Below are 21,865 nucleotides of genomic sequence, written 5' to 3'. Positions count from 1 at the left end.
AAAGACCAAAAAACTGGTAATTACAAAAAAAAAATTGTATTGTATGTAAGACTTGCTCTATTAATCAAATATATTTGAAACGAAAGTAGCATGGAAACACAGCAAATTGTCTGCGGTTAGAAGATAAGCGACAATGAGAATCCATATACAGGCCTGCTGTGTGCCACGGCCTGGCGGCAGGTAATTGCAAAATATTTTTATATATTTTAACAAGGAATTACAAAAACCTTAAAAAAAAACCAAAAGTTTGAAGCTTAGTAGATATCGTTGTTAAAAATCAGACTTGCTTTAACAATCAACCATATTGAAAAGACTTCAGTAGTAAAAGACAGCAAATTGTCTCCAGTGCGACAATGAGGATCCATATATAGATGCCTGTCGCGTGCCGAGTGCCGGGACTCCCGGTACGAATATATACTATCTTTATATACGAGCAATAATTGTATATATATATATATATATATATATATATATATATATATATATATATATATATATATATATATATATATATATATATATATATATATATATATATATATATATATATATATATACATATATATATATATATATATATATATATATATATATATATATATATATCTATATTCACAGGTGGGACATAGGGACACAACTACAATGGCGCGTAACTAATATGGGACGTAACAGCTAGTATATATATATATATATATATATATATATATATATATATATATATATATATATATATATATATATATATATATATATATACTAGCTGTTGGGGTGGCGCTTCGCGCCACCCCAACACCTAGTTGGAGGGGGCGCTTCGCGCCCCCCCCAAGCCCCCCCGCGCGCGTAAGTCGTTACGCGCCATATTAGTTACGCGCCATTGTAGTTGTGTCCCTATGTCCCACCTGTGAATATATATATATATATATATATATATATATATATATATATATATATATATATATATATATATATATATATATATATATATATATATATATTATATATATATATATATATATATATATATATATATATATATATATATATATATATGTTTTTAACTACGTAAAACTTGCGAATATACAACATTCTTTGCTGTCCCATCGTCTGTGCATATAAATAGATTGTCAGGTTTACCGACTCTTGAACATACAACGCATAATGGTCCATGGGAAAACAATCCGTATTCAGATCTATACCTCATGATTCTATTGATTGCCCTTGAGCTTTGTTGATGGTGATTGCTAATCGACCATTTCCTTTGTTGCCTTCGTCATTTATATATCCCCCTGTGCCCCCCGGCGTCCCCGTTGTAGTTGTGTCCCTGTGTCCGGGTCGTCATTTATATTCCCTGTGTCCCCGTCGTCATTTGTGTCCCGGTGTCCCAGTCTGTGATTTCTATTTGAGTGTCCCGGGCGTCATTTATATTCGTCAGGATATTGTAGGGCATCGTAGCATCGATGAGTTTAAGCAATTCTTGTCAACTGATTGTTTCGCCTATAAAGAATATTATCTCGAGGTAAGAACTGATCACCGACCACAACGATTATATATATATGTTTTCAACTACGTAAAACTTGCGAATATACAACATTCTTTGTTGTCCCATCGTCTGTGCATATAAATAGATTGTCAGGTTTACCGACTCTTGAACATGCAACGCATAATGGTCCATGGGAAAACAATCCGTATTCAGATCTATACCTCATGATTCTATTGATTGTCCTTGAGCTTTGTTGATGGTGATTGCTAATCGACCATTTCCTTTGTTGCCGTCGTCATTTATATATCCCCCTGTGCCCCCCGGCGTCCCCGTTGTAGTTGTGTCCCTGTGTCCGGGTCGTCATTTATATTCCCTGTGTCCCCGTCGTCATTTGTGTCCCTGTGTCCCAGTCTGTGATTTCTATTTGAGTGTCCCGGGGGTCATTTATATTCGTCAGGATATTGTAGGGCATCGTAGCATCGATGAGTTTAAGCAATTCTTGTCAACTGATTGTTTCGCCTATAAAGAATATTATCTCGAGGTAAGAACTGATCACCGACCTCAACGATTGCCACTTTGTTGATAGTTGCGTATCAGGAGGCATCAATTCGATTGCTGTTTTTAAGCAGAAGCACTAAATTATTATTTTTGTGGAAAAGATGATATATATAAATATATATATATATTTTCTTTTTAGTTTTTTTGTAGTTTTTACCTTTTTTAGTTTTTTTTCTACTTTTGTATTAATGCTAAAGCCAAGGTTCAAACCTGGAGCCTCTCGGACCTAGAACCTGAAACATAACGCTTTACCAACTCAGCTACTTCGGCGTGAATACATTCGTTTTGAGCAGCTTCCTCGGGTGTTGCCATTGTAGGTTCTTCAGTCATTTTACAATTAGAAATTTCTCTTTCAACGGTCTTCTTACAATTAAAAATTTGTCTTTGAACGATATTCTTAAATACCTGTGTCCTGGTCGTCATTTATATTGCCTGTGTCCCGGTCGTCATTTGTGTCCCGGTATCCCAGTCTGTAATTTCTCCTTGAGTGTCCCGGTCGTTATTTATATTCCCTCTGTCCCGGTCGGTATTTGTGTCCCGGTCTGTAATTTCTCTTTGAGTGTTTTTTCTTTTTAGTATTTTTTAGTTTTTTACATTTTTTCTTTTTTCAGTTTTCTTTTTCTTCTTTATTTTTCAGCTTCACTATGAAATACATATAGCCGAACCTTTGTTTTTTTAACTAAAATCTGGTAGGCATTGATGACCTTATCCAAGTCAAGATCCCAAACCCAATCATCATCGCTATCATTTTCAGTTTTGATATGTTTTGACTCTCGCTGTCCAGGTGGATCTTCAAGCCTCAAGCCTGTTTCCTTGCTGTTCTTTTGATTCCTCGGCACGCTTTCTTTTCTGACTTTCTCTATCAGCAGCAAGTTTTTTGGCATAGACTCTTTGAGCATCTTCATCGGCTTTTGCCATTGTAAGTTCATCAGTCATTTTAAACTTAAACATTAATAGATTTCTAGGTGAACATATATGTCTTAAATATCTTTAATGACGTCACCGTCATAGCAAAAATGACGACAACTAACTTCATGACGCCAGTCGACACAGAAACATGACGTCACCTGATCCATAGACAGACAACTTATTTTTATATATATAGATAGATATAATTCTAAAATTGTCAGGTAATTTTCTATTTTGAAATAAAAACTAAAAATTATTGCTCAGACAACATAAATATTTTTGATATTTACATAATAGCTTTAGTGGTTCTAGACTGAAAACTAAATATGCTAATCAAATTGGGAATTGCAATCTTTTAGGTTGAAAAGGCAGATCCATTGGAATCATGAGAATGCGTGGAATAAGAAAAGCCTCACCCTCAAAAGGCCCTGTCAAGATTGTTGCCTCTATTACGTTATAACAGACATAACACGTCATTTGTGTCCCGGTGTCCCGGTCTGTAGTTTCGTTAGTCGACAAACATGACGTCAGACGACAAACAACTTCATGACGACATACAGCTCAATCCTTATAATGACGTCAGTCGACAAACATGACGTCAGTCGACACACAAACATGACGTCAGTCGACAGACAGACAAACAACTTATTTATATATATATATATATATATATATACATATATATATATATATATATATATATATATATATATATATATATATATATATAAAGATAAGAACTGATCACCGACCACAACGATTATATATATATGTTTTCAACTACGTAAAACTTGCGAATATACAACATTCTTTGCTGTCCCATTGTCTGTGCATATAAATAGATTGTCAGGTTTACCGACTCTTGAACATGCAACATATAATGGTCAATGGGAAAACAATCCGTATTCAGATCTATACCTCATGATTCTAATGATTGCCCTTGAGCTTTGTTGATGGTGATTGCTAATCGACCATTCCTTGAGTCGCCATCGTCATTTATATATCCCCCTGTGCACCCCGGCGTCCCCTTTGTAGTTATGTCCCTGTGTCCCGGTCGTCATTTATATTCCCTGTGTCCCGGTCGTCATTTGTGTCCCGGTGTCCCAGTCTCTGATTTCTCTTTGAGTGTCCCGGGCGTCATTTATATTCCTTGCGTCCCGGTGTCCCGGTCGTCATTTATATCCCCCTGTGCCCCCCGGCGTCCCCGTTGTAGTTGTGTCATTTATATTCCCTGTGTCCCGGTCGTCATCCCGGTATACATTCGTTTTTGAATTGGTATATGATGAAATAAATTTTTAATTTTTTCCCTTTTTTTCCTTTTAGTTTTTTTTTATTGGTTTTGACCTTTTTTTAGGTTTTTTAGTTTTTTTTTCTTTTTTCTTTTTAGTTTTTTTTTGAAGTTTTTATCTTTTTAGTTTTTTTATTTTTATTTATATTTTTTTAGTTTTCTTTTTCTCCTTTATTTTTCAGTTTTTTTCCTTTTTTTAGTTTTTTTTTTCTTTTTAGTTCTTTTAGTTTTTACCTTTTTTAGTTTTTTTTAGTTTTTTAGATGAAATTTTTTTTAGTTTTATTCCTTTTTTTCTTTTCAGTTTTTTATTGGTTTTTACCTTTTTTTTAGCTTTTTTAGTTTTTTTTCGTTTTTTCTTTTTACTTTTTTTTTAGTTTTTATCTTTTTTATTTTTTTTTATTTTTATTCTTTATTTTTTTTTATTAGTTTTTAGTTTTTTTTTTGTAGTTTTTGCCTTTTTTAGTTTTTTCAGTTTTTTTTTTAGTTTTTAGATTTTTACCTTTTTTAGCCTAACCAGGATTTGAACCTGGGACCTTCATTCTCCGTTCTGACACCCTCTCTCACCGAGTGACTACTCCAGCATGTTCATTTTGGTGTTTTAAATGGTATATTATTAACCAAATTAATGTGTTTTACAATATACTAAGCATAGTCATAACAAAAATGACGACAACTAATTTCATGACGTCAGTCAACACAGAAATTAAGTTCTGAAATTAAGTCATGAAATTAGTTGCCGTCATTTTTGCTTTGACGGTGACGTCATTCAAGTTATATAAGACATATGTTCACGTAGAAATCTATTAATGTTTAAGTTTACAATGACTGATGAAGATGTTCAAAGAGTCTATGCCAAAAAACTTGCTGCTGATAGAGAAAGTCAGAAAAGAAAGCGTGCCGAGGAACTATCAGCAGCAAGTTTTTTGGCATAGACTCTTTGAGCATCTTCATCAGTCATTGTAAACTTAAACATTAATAGATTTCTACGTGAAAATATGTCTTATATAACTTGAATGACGTCACCGTCAAAGCAAAAATGACGACAACTAATTTCATGACGTCAGCCGACACAGAAACATGACGTCACCTGATCCACAGACAGACAACTTATTTTTATATATCTACTAGCTGTTGGGGTGGCGCTTCGAGCCACCCCAAACACCTAGTTGGTGGGGCGCTTCGCGCCCCACCAAGCCCCCCCGCGCGCGTAAGTCGTTACGCGCCATATTAGTTACGCGCCATTGTAGTTGTGTCCCTGTGTCCCACCTGTGAATAGAGATAGATATAAATATATGTTTTTAACTACGTAAAACATGCGAATATACAACATTCTTCGCTGTCCCATTGTCTGTGCATATAAATAGATTGTCAGGTTTACTGACTCTTGAACATGCAACATATAATTGTCCATGGGAAAAACAATCCGTATTCAGATCTATACCTCATTATTCTAATGATGTGTCCCTGTGTCCCGCTCGTCATTTATATTCCCTGTGTCCCGGTCGTCATTTGTGTCCCAGTGTCCCAGTTTTTATTTTTTCTTTGTGTGTCCCGGTCTGTAATTTCTATTCGAACAATCCCTGTGTCCCGGTCGTCATTTATATATCCCGCCTGTGCCCCCGGCATCCCCGTTGTAGTTGTGTCCCTGTTTCCCGGTCGTCATTTATATTCCCTGTGTCCCGAACGTGATTTGTATCCGGGTGTCCCAGTCTGTAATTTCTCTTTGAGGTTCCCGGTCGTCACTTATATTCCCTCTGTCTCGGTCGTCATTTGTGTCCCGGTCTGTAATTTCTCTTTGAGTGTTTTTTCTTTTTAGTATTTTTTAGTTTTTTACCTTTTTTCTTTTTTTAGTTTTTCTTTTTCTTCTTTATTTTTCAGCGTCACTATGAAGTACATATCGACGAACCTTTGTTGTTTTTTTTTAACTAAAATCTGGTGGCATTGATGACCTTATCCAAGTCAAAATCCCAAACCCAATCATCATCGCTATAATTTTCAGTTTTGATATGTTTTGACTCTCGCTGTCCAGGTGGATTTTCATCTAACTGCGCGGTTTTGCGTTCTTTAGCCGCAAGCCTGTTTTCTTGCTGTTCTTGTGATTCCCCGGCACGCTTTCTTTTCTTACTTTCTCTATCAGCTGCAAGCCTGTTTTCTTGCTGTTCTTGTGATTCCTCGGAACGCTTTCTTTTCTTACTTTCTCTATCAGCAGCAAGTTTTTTTGGCATAAACTCTTTGAGCAGCTTCCTCGGCTGTTGCCATTGTAGGTTCTTCAGTCATTTTACAATTAAACATTTTTCCGTGAACAAATGTCTTAAATACCGTTAATGACGTCACCGTCATAGCAAAAATGACGACAACTAATTTCATGACGTCAGCCGACACAGAAACATGACGTCACCTGATCCACAGACAGACAGACAACTTATTTATATATATATAGAAGATATATATAAAAATAAGTTGTCTGTCTGTGTGTCTGTCAGGTGACGTCATGTTTCTGTGTTGACTGACGTCATGAAATTAGTTGTCGTCATTTTTGCTTTGACGGTGACGTCATTCAAGATATTTAAGACATATGTTCACGTAGAAATCTATTAATGTTTAAGTTTAAAATGACTGATGAACTAACAATGGCAAAAGCCGATGAAGATGCTCAAAGAGTCTATGCCAAAAAACTTGCTGCTGATAGAGAAAGTCAGAAAAGAAAGCGTGCCGAGGAATCAAAAGAACAGCAAGGAAACAGGCTTGAGGCTGATAGAGAAAGAAAGAACAGAAAGCGTGCCGAGGAATCAAAAGAACAGCAAGGAAACAGGCTTGAGGCTCATAGAGAAAGAAAGAACAGAAAGCGTGCCGAGGAATCAAAAGAACAGCAAGGAAACAGGCTTGAGGCTGATAGAGAAAGAGAGAACAGAAAGCGTGCCGAGGAACTACCAGAGCAACGCGGAAGCAGACTTGCTGCTAAAAGAGAAAGTGAAAAAAGAAGGCGTGCCGAGGAATTACAAGAACAGCAAGAAATCAGGCTTGCTGCTGATAGAGAAAGTAAGAAAAGAAAGCGTGCCGAGGAATCACAAGAACAGCAAGAAATCAGGCTTGCTGCTGATAGAGAAAGTAAGAAAAGAAAGCGTGCCGAGGAATCAGAGCAACCTGAAAGTTATCGCCTGGCATTCGGGTACAACCCAGTCGATGATTATAGCTTGAGTAGATGTGTTCAAATCGGGACAATGTCTAAAATTTGTCCCTATTGCAAGGCCTTGAAATTCAATGGTGAAAAAACGGGAATGTGTTGCACCTCAGGAAAAGTTAAACTTCCTCTATTGGCTGCACCACCAGAGCCATTGAAGACTTTCCTTACTGGAGCTACGTCAGAATCTAAGCGTTTTTTGTCACAAATCAGAAAATACAACTCATGTTTCCAAATGACGTCGTTTGGAGCCCAAATCAAAAATCCAGATCAATTTATGTCTACTTTCAAAGTAAAAGGGCAAATTTATCATAGAGCAGGGTCCCTTCTACCATTCTCAGGCGAGAATCATAAATTTTTACAATTGTACTTCATCAGTGATAGAAATTCTGAATTGAATGCACGTTGCGAAATTTCTCCCAACGTTGAAAGGACAATCGTTTCCCAATTGCAACATCTTTTCCACGAAAATAATAATTTAGTGCATCTGTTCAAAACAGCCATCGATTTGATGCCTACTGATACGCATAAAATTGTTATTTCCGCTGACAAAACGCCTCCTGGCCAACATGTGCGTAGATACAATGCTCCAACTATCGAAGAAAGGGCAATCGTTATGGTCGGTGATCAGTTTTTACCTCGAGATATTATTCTTCATAAGCGAAACGCTCAGTTGTTAAGAATTGCTGAAACTCATCGATGCTACGATGCCCTACAATATCCTATCATTTTTTGGGATGGAGCCGACGGCTATCACTTTAATATTAAATTGATGAATCCAGCCACTAACAAAGAAATGAATAAGAAATGCAGTGCAATGCATTATTATTCCTATAGACTAATGATTCGGCAGGATGAAGAAAATTATATTTTAAAATGCCGTGAATTGTTTCACCAATTTGTCGTTGATATGTATGATAAAATTGAATCAGAACGTTTGCTATATATCCGCCTGAATCAGACCAAGCTCCGCTCTGAACAATACATTCATTTGCGAGATGCAGTTATAAATGACGGTAATACCACAAACGTTGGAAGATTAACAATTTTACCTTCGTCATATGCTGGCAGTCCCCGTCATATGCATGAATATGCTCAAGATGCTATTGCGTATGTTCGTCTCTATGGTCGTCCAGATTTATTTATTACATTTACATGTAATCAATCTTGGGACGAGATACTGCAGCTTTTACTTCAAGGACAATCGGCGGTTCATAGGCTTGACATTACGGCCCGTGTCTTCCGGCAAAAGTTGAAATCACTGATAAACTACATTGTAAAACTTGAAGTGTTTGGGTCAGTGCGATGCTGGATGTACTCAGTGGAATGGCAAAAACGAGGTATGCCACACGCACATATACTAATCTGTTTATATAAAAAAATTACTTCGAACGAAATTGATGATGTGATTTCCGCTGAAATACCTGATAAAAATGTCGATAAGGGGTTACATGATATTATTGTAAAAAATATGATGCATGGACCTTGCGGTGCACTGAACGAAAATTCACCATGCATGGCCAAAGGAAGGTGCACAAAGCAATATCCTCGACTTTTAGTGTCAAACACAATTACTGGCAATGATGGTTACCCACAATATAGAAGAAGATCTACTGAAGATGGCGGTAAAACAGCAATAATAAAGAAGCGTAACGGTACCACCATCGAAGTAGATAACCAGTGGGTTATTCCATATTCCCCATTATTATGGGGAATTTTATGCTAAAATTGAATCAGAACGTTTGCTATAATATCCACCTGAATCAGACCAAGCTCCGCTCTGAACAATACATTCATTTGCGAGATGCAGTTGTAAATGACGGTAATACCACAAACGTGGGAAGATTAACAATTTTACCTTCGTCATATGCTGGCAGTTCCCGTCATATGCATGAACGTGCTCAAGATGCTATTGCGTATGTTCGTCTCTATGGTCGTCCAGATTTATTTATTACATTTACATGTAATCAATCTTGGGACGAGATACAGCAGATTTTACTTCAAGGACAATCGGCGGTTCATAGACATGACATTACGGCCCGTGTCTTCTGGCAAAAGTTGAAATCACTGATAAACTACATAGTAAAACTTGAAGTGTTTGGGTCAGTGCGATGCTGGATGTACTCAGTGGAATGGCAAAAACGAGGTTTGCCACATGCACATATACTAATCTGGCTACATAAAAAAATTACTTCGAACGAAATTGATGATGTGATTTCCGCTGAAATACCTGATGAAAATGTCGATAAGGGGTTACATGATATTATTGCAAAGAATATGATACAGGGACCTTGCGGTGCACTGAACGAAAATTCACCATGCATGGCCAAAGGAAGGTGCACAAAGCAATATCCTCGACTTTTAGTATCCAACACAATTACTGGCAATGATAGTTACCCACAATATAGAAGAAAATCTACTGAAGATGGCGGTAAAACAGCAATAATAAAGAAGCGTAACGGTACCACCATCGAAGTAGATAAGGTGGGTTGTTCCATATTCCCCGTTATTATCAAAAACATTTAATGCACACATAAACGTTGAATACTGTAACTCCGTAAAGGCAATCAAATACATATGTAAATACGTCAACAAAGGCAGTGACATGGCAGTTTTTGGCTTGCAGTCCGAAATCAAAGATATCGACGAAATCGTACAATATCAGGCTGGAAGATACATAAGCAGTAATGAAGCTGTTTGGCGAATTCTTTCATTTCCGATACATGAACGTAGTCCAGCTGTTGTTCACTTAGCGGTAAATTTACAGAATGGTCAACGTGTTTATTTCTCGGAAACCAACGTGCAACAAAGAGCCCTGAATCCACCGGATACAAAGTTAACCGCTTTCTTTTCGCTTTGCAAAAATTATTCTTTTGCAAAAAAAACTGCTGTATACTGAAGTGCCTTCGTATTACACGTGAAATACTAAAAATAAAGTATTTGAACGTCGAAAACAGGGTAAGTCAGTCGACGGCCAACCTACCATTTTCAAAGATACAACGATAGGAAGACTACACCGTTCGCCCCAATCAACATGAATGCTTCTTTCTACGCCTGCTTTTGGTTAATGTACCAGGTCCGACATCCTTTGAGTATTTGAGAACTGTAAACGGTACTATACATGACACTTACCGTAGTGCATGCCAAGCTCTGAATTTATTGGAGAATGACCAACACTGGGATAACTGCATCAATGATGCTTGCGAAACGTCAACTCCAAGTCAAATTCGTGCATTGTTTGGCATCATTTTAACAACTTGCTCTCCATCAGCTCCTACAGTTATGGGAAAAATATAAGTCAAAAATGTCCGAAGATATACTCCATCGAAAACAGTTAGAGACGTCGGATATGAATTTTGATTTTACATCAGAAATTTATAACTACACTTTAGTTATTATAGAAGATTTGTGCGTATGTATGGCAAACAAACCTCTTCAGGATTTGGGAATGCCTTCACCTAACCGTATCGCTGCTGTTTCGACATGTGTAGAATTGGATCGTGAACAAAGTTACAGTACGAGTGATCTATTGTCGTATGTACAAAATAACATTTCCAAGCTAAAGTCGGAACAAAAAGACATTTATGATACGATAATGCATTGTGTCGATAACAACGTTGGAGAAATTTTCTTTTTGGATGCGCCAGGAGGTACTGGTAAAACGTTTGTGATAAAACTGATTCTGGCATCAATTCGATCCAAAAATGATATAGCGTTGGCAATTGCGTCGTCCGGAATAGCCGCAACATTGCTGCCTGGTGGAAGAACTGCTCATTCCGCTTTGACATTGCCTCTGAATTTGCATTCTACAGAAACTCCCACGTGCAATATTTCCAAATCATCTGGGATGGGTAAAGTATTGCAGCAATGCAAACTTATTATTTGGGATGAGTGCACAATGGCACACAAAAAATCGCTCGAGGCTCTGGATCAATGCTTGAAAGATTTGCGAGGGAAGTCGAAACCCTTTGGCAGCACATTAATACCCAGATCAGCCCCTGCAGACGAAATGAATGCTTGCCTGAAAAATTCTAATTTATGGGCACACGTAAAAACATTAAAATTAACTACAAATATGCGTGTCCGATTGCAAAACGATGACTCTGGTCAAACATTTTCAGATCAATTGCTGGCAATTGGAAACGGAAAGCTCCCAGTAGACTCAATTTCAGGACGTATACAACTACCTGCTGATTTCTGTAATTTAGTGACGTCCAAAAATGAATTGATTGAAAAAGTGTTTCCGAATATTCTAAACAATTATAAAAATAATAAATGGCTAAGTGAAAGAGCGATTCTTGCACCCAAAAATATAGACGTCCACGAAATCAATAATATTGTTTTGACCAAGATTCGAGACCAGGCAGTCCTTTACAAGTCAGTCGACACAGTTACCAAATGAAGCGGTTAATTATCCATCTGAATTTTTAAATTCCGTGGATCTTTCAGGGTTTCCACCACACGTGCTACAACTAAAAATAGGCGTGCCAATAATACTTTTAGGAAATATCAGCCCACCAAAGCTTTGCAATGGCACGCGACTTGCCGTAAAAAAAACAATGGAAAACCTAATAGAGGCCACAATCTTGACAGGGCCTTTTGAGGGTGAGGCTGTTCTTATTCCTCACATTCCCATGATTCCAACGGATCTGCTTTTTCAATTTAAAAGATTGCAATTCCCAATTCGATTAGCATTTGCAATCACCATTAACAAAGCTCAAGGTCAATCATTAGAAAAATGTGGTATAGATCTTAATACTGATTGTTTTTCCCATGGACCATTGTACGTTGCATGTTCGAGGGTCGGTAAACCTGACAATCTATTTATATGCAGCGACAATTTGACAGCAAAGAATGTTGTATATTCGCAAGTTTTACGCAGTTCATTTGTATTGTATCTATCTATCTATCTATCTATATAAAAACGAGTTGTGTGTATGCATATTTGTTTGTTTGTAAAAAGAGCGTTCGCATATGACGTCATTATTAGTACATAAGGCTTTGTATATGCACAGACAATGGGAAAGCCAAGAATGTTGTATATTCGCAAGTTTTACGTAGTTTGAAACACATATATAAATCTCTCTATATTCACAGGTGGGACACAGGGACACAACTACAATGGCGCGTAACTAATATGGCGCGTAACGACTTACGCGCGGGGGGGGCTTGGGGGGCGCGAAGCGCCCCACCAACTAGGTGTTGGGGTGGCGCGAAGCGCCACCCCAACAGCTAGTATATATATATATATATATATATATAAGATATGTATTTATGTATATATTTTTTCTCGAAAACGGCTCCATTTTTATCGGGAAAATTGGAATGTTGAGATATTTTTATTTAAAAAAAAAAAGATCTAGATAGGTAAGAAATCTGACAAAATGCATTTGGAGCCTTAATTTGGGGTTTAGCAAATTACGTCAAGCACATGTTAGTTCAACATATAATCATTTCTTATGACATCATATAGGCATCTTCTTATATGATGTCATGCATAGTTTAAATAAGACTATTGAATTTCCAACGTTCTGTTATTTGTAAAAAATAATGTCTGATGGAAGGCCCAAAAAACGATGCACCATCAATTGTAACAACGCCAGCACAGGCAGCTAAAGTAAAAGACGGTACATAATTGTCTGAAGAAATCAAAATCCAAAAATTTGTCAAAAATGAAAATGAAGAGCAAAGACACGGGCAGTTAGAATGCATGCAAAAACGACAATTAGAACGTGTTAAAAAGGAAAATGAAGTGCAAAGACGTACGCCGGTAGAAGAAATGTGAACCCGAGCATTTGAGCGAGTCAAAAATGAAAATGAAGAGCAAAGGCACATGCAATTAGAAGAAAAGCGGCGATGTGTCAAACATGAAAATGAAGAACAGAAGACACATGCGATTAAAAGACATGAGACAAGGAGCATGTGAACGAAGAGGAAATACACACGCGGTTAGAAGAACAGTGGCGGTGTGTCAAAAATGAAAATGTAGACCTAAGACATATGCGGTTAGAAGACATGCGACACCGAGCATGTGAGCGACTCAAAAAATGAAAATGAAGAGCAAATACACACACGGTTACAAGAACCGCGGCGGCATGTGAAAAATGAAAATGAAAAGCGAAGACACATGTGGTTAGAAGACATGCGACACCGAGCATTTGAGCGAGTCAATGAAAATCAAGCCGGACAGCAAGAATCAAAACGTGTCATACTTGAAAATGATAGCGATGATGACTGGGTTTGGGATTTCGACATGGATAAGGTCATTAATGCCTACCATACCTTTGTTAAAAAAAAAACCAAAGATTCGGCAATATGTATTTCATAATGACAAAAGACATTTCGAGGTAAAACGAACCAAAGAAATTGAAGATGATAGCGATGATGATTGGGTTTTGGATTCTAACAAGGATAAGATCATAAATACCTACCATACCTTTGAAAATGTTCAGCGATATGTCTTGCATAATGACAGAAGAGAAGCTGCAAAAGAAGAAGTTTTTGTCCCACCACCAGAACACTTAAAAGAATAAAGGTGGTTATCAATGTCTACCATATCTTTGAAAATCAAAAACCTGGACTTGATAAATCGTTGGAAAAAAAAAGAAGCGTTTGTCCCATCACGTGAACAATCATAAGAATCAAAGGTTCAGCTATATGTCTTTCATATTGACGAAAAAGCAAGTCGAGGCGAAAGAAGAAGTTTTTGTCCCACCACCTGAACACAATTTACACAATTTTTTTACAGAAAAAATTTCTTAAGGCTAACTTTGAATGAAGAGAGATTTACTATTCCTCACATGTCTACGAAAATGTCACAAAAAGAAAACTTGAAAGAAAAAACTTTTTCACCTGAGCAAAATGAGTTGTCAAGGCCAGTAAAGCATTGTTAAGCTGTTCTTGCTCTTCTTCAAGCTCAATCAATCTTGAACTATCACCAACACTGAAGCTGTAAAATATGAAAAGCTGTGAATTGGACCTAGGATTCCATTAGAATCGTCAACATCTTCTTAACCAAAAAAAAATCAAAGTTTTGTTTCTAAATTTTTGCAGCTAGGCTAGTCTTATGTCTTAAGATATTTTTAAATATTTAGATGCTTTAAATATATGTTCCTGTGAAATCGTAAAAATCACAATAACCCTTATTTTCAAAAAGCAAATTTGTGATTTCTGAGTGTTTGTCCTTCCTTCGTCTTTTTCAATGGCAAAGGAAATTAAAGCATTACAATTAGCAAGACACCGATTTTTGCTGCAAAACTTAGAACAGGTTTTTGTAATACAAACATTTTCTAGGGAGGGCCATCAGCTTCCTTTGGCTTAATTCACAATTAGATATTTCCATATGGATTACCTCAAAATTCAATTACCTGACACACATGTTGACGGAAATGCTTGACAAAGCGAAAATTATCTTTTCAGAAAATGCAGATTAAAATACAAATCAAAATTATTTACAGATCAAATAAGTATGATAAAAACATTTTTTAAGTTCAAATTAATAGAGCACCAATGCTTAAGGACAAAATTTACTAGTCTCGACCCAAATCTGCTACTGATTGGAAATTTTGCAATCAAACCCAAATCTAATGACTATACACAATAATTACAAAAAAAAATCCAGCAAAATCTTCGGGAAATGGCCAAAATAGTATGGCTCAAACTTAAAAGGCTTCACATATTGGATCTTCTGCAACGAATCTGAATTTATGAAACCAAACAAAATATTCTACTGACAAAATGAATCAGACCTCAATGTATTTGGGTGCTATGGGCTCCTTAGTGTCAGTGTTTATGGGGAAAGAAAATATTTAAAATTTAAACAAAACTATTTTCGAGACATTGATGCAAATCAACAACTCCCTATTTGTTTTATAGTAGATTAAGCCTATGAAACATGTTTAAAAAGCATCACCTGAATGTATCACCAAATGTATGTTGTGCAATCCATCTTTGAGGTCACCTAGTGCTGTGTAATTTAATGGAGTTGCTTTGCTTAAAGACATACACGATATGTGTTCTATTTGTAACATTCAGTTTGGTTTTCAAGCACAACTTGGTTCAGAAAATACATAACCAACAATACGAAACAAAGCTCAGTGTAACACTCAATTACTTGTAAGTGTTATGCATTTCTAAGTGTTAGTGTCTATGATAGAAAAAACTATGAAAAAATAAAATAAAAAGAAAATTCTAAAAAGAAAGATATTGTTGATAACATCTGCGCCATGTATTTGTTCTATGGTCGTGCTATGCTCATTAAATATCTTTATTAAGTACCATCTGGTTATGAGTAGGACCTATGTATCTCATACCATCATCTTTCAGGTCACCCAGTGTTGTATAAATCAACTATATTACTTTTGCTTGAAAACATATAGTTTGTGTTCTATTACTGACACCCAGTTTGGTTTTCTGCCATACTTTGGTGTGGAAATTTATAACTGTAAGGCTCTCTGCGATCTTTCTAATCCTCCCAGCCCTCGCATCATAAGCTCCCAAATGAGGCTGAGTGAACCACCTAATATGAATACCGCCAGGACGAACACTAAAACTCTAGTACGAATTGTACTTCGACGTAGCAATCAAGCCTTCAGGAAGTATTGTATATTTGTTAATTTTTGATATTTAGGGTAAGAGGTGATATTAAAAAGTAGAAATAAAAATATTTCATAGCTATTATAGAGATATACAGAACGCATTCGTTTTTGATAATAAAAGATAATTAAACATCTTATTTTGCTTCATTAGACATTTTTTTGGCCTAAAACGCATTCTTAAACCACAATAGAACTTTAGCGCAAAGAGCGCATGGCTGATGAAGGGGCAGCCCACTTCATGTACATAATAATTTATGTTTATTTTAAGCTGAATGCCGTCCCTTAGTTTGATTTGAAAAAAACCTGTTTTTCCAATTTAATATCTGACTGTTCATGCTGAACAGTCAGATATAGCTGGCCTATCCAGCCATATCATGCTGAGGCCTTTTAAGTTGGGCATGGCTAAGCTGCTGTTATGATTCAGTTGGGCTTAAGCTTACAAGCATCTATCAAAATCAATAGCAACCTCATTCAATAAATTTGTCATGTAGTACATTATTTATAAACACAAAGACTCTTTAAAGTCAAAAATACTTTTGGAAGACTACTTGTTATGCAATAGCTGTAGTCACCAGGTGTTATATCCTTGTTAAAACAAAATAAAAAATAAATTGGAATATGTGCGGGATTGCGGTTGCTAAAATCTATTCAAAAAATCCCCACGAACAAATTAAAAACTATGTTACTTTTTGTTTCTTTCATCGATTTTATTTTCAAATTTAATCTTCAATTTAATATCTGATTGTTTATACTGAGGTTTATCTAAAATATGATGGGGGCCACTGCCCACATAAACCTCTAGTACTTGCTGTTAAGTAGTGTAAAAAAAAAATTGTGCTCATTGTAAGTTTCATCTTCACTCTTTACTTCCCTCACCAAAACTTTTTTTTTAATTTTGTTTTGAAGTTTACAGAATAATACAGTAAACTTTACAAAATGATTTTTGTTTCAAGGTAGTGAAACTAAAGAAGTTGCATGAGTTTTCTGTTAAAATATGGCGTTATACATATACGTATGACGTTAACACCCCTCTTTAGCTTACCCTACAGAAGGGTGGAATTATGTCAAACTAAGATTCCAAGTGGAATATTATCCTTGGTATCTTTAAAAGTTGAATATAAGAATACTTTTATGAAATTAAATATATGGAAATTTTTGGAAACTATAAGTAATTAAATGAACTTTAGATGCATAGTTAAAGCAACTCACCAAAATTTAATCCAATATTACTGCAATTTTTAAGCTACTTTATTGCAAAAAAGGTGAAGCTTCTTATAAGAAAATAAATTTATGCTATTTTTGCTTCTTGGACTTGCCAAAAAAGTGTAAAAAAAAAAGAGAAATCGAAGTGAACAAAAAAGTCAAGATTTAATAATTGCTAACTTCAATTTAAGACCTTAATTCACAAGCTGGAAAGTGATGTGTAAGAGAGACGAAGCTGTATTATCTTTGCACTGTCAAACCAATTCAGATTCTACCCTAATTGAGTCATAGGTGTGTTGAATCCGAAACAGAGAAGAGGAGACAACTGTGAGCTCTAAAGTATTATATCTAACGGGACTTCAAACCTGATTCAGAGATTGAGGGAGGTCTTCCATATAAATAAAGCATGCAAATAGAAGCAAGAAAAGAAGAATCGTGAAAACTTTTGAGGCTATGAAATCCCACAGCGGAAGAATTGTCGGCAGTGAAATTGTATGAGAACTTGGAAGGATTCATTCAATGTGAAATAGTATGAAAAACCCAAAAGGATTCGGGCGGTAATGACTTTTATCTCAGTGAAGGGAGTTGTTTTGGTGACCAGGACCGGATTAGGGTGGTAAGCTGCATTGTTCCATATCAATTATATTTGATTTATCATTTACATTAGTTATCTAATTATTATCAATATTATAAATTAACATTCTAATAAAAAATAAGTGGCTTGTCTTTTAAGCGTGTTGAGTAAATGATAACTATGGAGGGCTAGATAGCCGTTTGGCCATCCCTGGTCTGTTTGGGCGAGAAGTCACATTAATATGGTCACATTAATAATTAAAATTAATATTAACAATTATAAACCTCTAGTTATTTGTTTTCAAAATTTGATCGGATGTGTTGGGAGAATTGGTTGGCGTGAAAGGGGGGATGCTCCAATCACTTTTAATCTTAAAAAAGGCACTAAGAACCTTCAATTTCCAATTGAATTAGCTCCTTTCCGGATGTCAATAACACCTTCTATACAAATTACCTAGGTGAAAAAAATGAACAATACATTGTGCCCTCTTAACCCTTCACTGATCTGGTGCTTTGCATTGCCTATAGTTAATGTCCTATATTGCGCTTTTAGGTTCTTATTTAGTGGAAACATTCACCAAAATAAAATATTATAAAATTCTGAAAACTACTCTAGCAAATTGTAAAATACATACTTTATGTCATTCCTAAAATTGCATTGCTTTGCTTTACCCCTATTGGTATAACTTTAATGATTTGCCCATCAAAAGAAAACATGACAAGAAAAGATAGGCCTACTTACTTCATGATATGTAGAAAAACTGTAGTTAAGAAATATTCTTGGTATTACCTTTTTCATTTAGGTCTACTTTTTATCTAGTTTTTTTTCCTTTTTTAAAAAATATATTAATTTTACTTGTTTTGAAAACCGTGTGGGTTCATATTTGGAAAATTCACATTAAGAATAGCAGTGATATTTTAAAATTTTCTGAGATTTATTTGAAACAAGATACTATCTGTAACATGCTTAAAAAGTGTGGTCAAATAATAGATGTGGAATTTTAAGAACTTTATATTAAATTTTTAATTTTACAATAAACTCTCTGTTTCATGTTTATTATAAAGCCCCAACTTTAGGAGCTTTTGCTATCTTGGAAAGTAGTTGGGTTAGGAAAATGAAACTTTCAGGGATTGATGTAAAGCCTATTAAGTATGTCCTATGAATGTGTTTTAGCATCTCTACCTCTACCCCTCCCCTTCTATATATTGTAATGAGCATTAACAAAAAACGCGCTTGAAATGTAAATAAACTTAGAATTTTCTAAGGAGCATTTTCTAAGTTAGAGAATTCAAAACATCCTGCCTGGACAAACTTTAGGCTTTACATCAATTCCTGAAGTTTTCATTAATCTAGCTTTAAGCAGAGAATTCTTAGACTAGCACAATACCACAAAAGCCCTTTGATTTGAATTTTCTTAGACGTGTAGAGTAAAAACAAACTCAAAACATCTTCCCTGGACATACTTTTGTCTATTAATTCAACCTTGAAAACCTCACTAATACAGTCTAGCCCAAACAACTTTTTGAGATCTAGTTATAACTTTAAAATAGGATTCAGTTAGGTCCAACCAGAAAATCAAAAATGAAGACAGAGAAAACTAATCAAACAGTACAAGAATATTCATAGCATGCATATTGTGCCCTTCAACAATTATATAGCTGACAGCCACAGCTTAGATACCAATACAGTTTTGAAAACTCTTATCTTGCCCATGAGAAACTTTTGGTACAGAGCTTTGAACTTGGCGCCTCCTCCAAGCCCGCGCTCCAACGCGTAAATCAACATTATAGGCGGGAACGCAATTTTGTTTTGTTGCATACACAACTTAGATACCAATATTGGTACCTAAGCTGTGCTGCCAGGTTCCTGTCCCCAGGCGCTAGCATCACTACCGCGAACTGTGTCCCAAAAATAAATCGAGTTTTCATAACTGTATTGGTATCTAAGTTGTGATGACAGCCAATGAAAACTGTCTTTGTGTTGTAACATCCCAACCTGGTTTTTGTGTATGTAGCATATTGTATAGAACGTGTAGCTGGCACTTAAAATTGAAAAGTTGTAAATAAAGAAGTTAATTACTAAATATTGTGTCTAATATAATTTTTAACATTAAAAGTTGAGTTTTTTAAGGTAAGCGCATATTTATACTTTTAACTTTAATGTGGGATCAAACACGAGCAAAAATAAGCTGCAGTACTCATTCTATAGAGAAAGGGAGGGTAGAGATGGCAATATTAAAACGCCTTCCTGGGACATTCTTTAGGCTGTATATACATCCCTGAAAGTTTTTTCCTCTAACCAAACTACTTTCCAAGATAGCAAAAAGCCCCTAAACTAGAATTTTAACACATTGGCTATTTATTCTAAACGAATGTTTAAATAAAATGATATTTTAGCCAAAGTTAATATTTAACTTCTTTAACGAATTCTTGCAATACTAGTTAAATTTTTTGAGCCTGTGTTATAAGAATGACATTTTGTTTCCTATTATAAATTTTGCAAATCCAAAATTAAGCAGGTTTGTAAATAAGGAAAATAAACATTTTTGTAAAAAAAAGATATAAATAAGAAGTGAATGAAAGGGAGAATACAAGGAATATGTGTCAACTATAATTTATATGCATCTTATGAAGTAAAAATTGTTTTCTTAGGATGTTATTGGTTGCAAGCAGAAACCACAGATCTGGCCAAACTTCTTATTTCCACTTTTTGACACAGTTCTTCTTGCCAAAATATTCTCTGTCAAATGGTGCTTATTTTGATTACCCCCAACTCCCCAAATGGAGCAGATCCGTTCCAATTATGTCAATCACGTATCGAAGACTTCTGCTTATTTTTCCCACCAAGTTTCATCCCAATCCCTCCACTCTAAGCGTTTTTCATAATTTTCTGCCCCCCCCCCCCAAACTCCCCCCAATTTCACCAGATTCGGACGGAATTTAAAACAAGAGCTTTGAGACACGATATTCTTGTAAATATCAAACTTCATTGAGATCCAATCACCCGTTCGTAAGTTAAAAATACCTCGTTTTTTTTAATGTTTCATAATTACCCCCCCCCCCCCCCCCCAACTAGCCCAAAGAGATCAGATCCGTACCGGTTATGTCTATCATGTATCTAGGACTTGTGCTTATTTTTCCCACCAAGATTCATTCCGATCCCTCCACTCCTAGTCTTTTCCAAGATTTTAGGTATCCCCCTCCCAACGCCCCCCCCCCCCCCCAATGTCACCAGATCCAGTCTGGATTTAAAATAAGAGCTCTGAGACACAATATCCTTCCAAACATGAAATTTCATTAAGATCTGATGAACCATTAATAAGTTAAAAATACTTCATTTTTTCTATTTTTTTTTCGAATTAACCGGCCCCCCCCCCCCACTCCCCCCAGAAGGACAAATCGCGAAAAGATTAAATCTGGTCCGGTCCCTGATACGCCTGCCAAATTTCATCGTCCTAACTTACCTGGAAGTGCCTAAAGTAGCAAAACCGGCACCGAGAGACAGACAGATAATTTGCGATTGCTATATGTCAGTTGGTTAATACCAAGTGCCATAAAAACCAAGAGAGCTTTAGGAAAAATGTCTAAGGCCAGATGAATCAGAACAAAACTTTATTTTTGATATAAATTTTGCAGAAGCTTCTCATATGAACAAAGAAAAACATCTTTGTGTACTATTGGGACATTGGCAATACAAGCCAACTAGAAAACAGATAGTGTTCATTTACATTTTGAACCTGTTTCAGAGCGAACCCTAAAAGCAGAAACAAGAAGACAGAACACTGTTAGACATTTTAGACCCCTTGACAGTGGAAACAAGAAAAAATGTGTCTGAAATTTCTTTGTGTAACCCTAGATCTTGGGGGGTTTGCTATAAGAAATATAGCTAAGAAGGAATTTTCTCAAAGAAAGGATAAGAAATCCTAATTATCTTCCCTTAATTCGCACTTTGGAGCAAATTATTGCAAGAACTGTGATGCTCCATAGCTGATGATGGCGGTAGATCTGGTTGTTGTGTTAAGGTCAAGCGCATCAGGACTGGAGAGTGCTGGAGAGATGCAATTTAAGCACACTCG

The 21,865-nt window shown here is 35.9% G+C and overlaps 2 protein-coding genes across 2 annotated transcripts in view; one reads left to right on the top strand and one right to left on the bottom strand.

Annotated features, from left to right (window-relative positions):
* Positions 1-21,865, top strand: part of LOC136026630 (N-terminal kinase-like protein) — a gene marked incomplete in the record, with an annotated part of 193,298 nt that overhangs the window by 63,426 nt on the left and 108,007 nt on the right.
* LOC136026651 (RUN domain-containing protein 1-like) overlaps positions 14,183-21,865 on the bottom strand; it is a 29,819-nt gene continuing 22,136 nt past the window's right edge. The window contains exon 2 of the mRNA XM_065703391.1: positions 14,183-14,365. Coding sequence (XP_065559463.1) covers positions 14,221-14,365 — 145 coding nt within the window. The 3' untranslated portion in view covers positions 14,183-14,220. The remainder of the gene's footprint in view (positions 14,366-21,865) is intronic.

This window comes from Artemia franciscana, chromosome 1 (assembly GCF_032884065.1).
Source record: "Artemia franciscana chromosome 1, ASM3288406v1, whole genome shotgun sequence".
Classification (NCBI taxonomy): domain Eukaryota; kingdom Metazoa; phylum Arthropoda; class Branchiopoda; order Anostraca; family Artemiidae; genus Artemia; species Artemia franciscana.
This window is presented reverse-complemented; position numbering and strand designations above follow the sequence as displayed.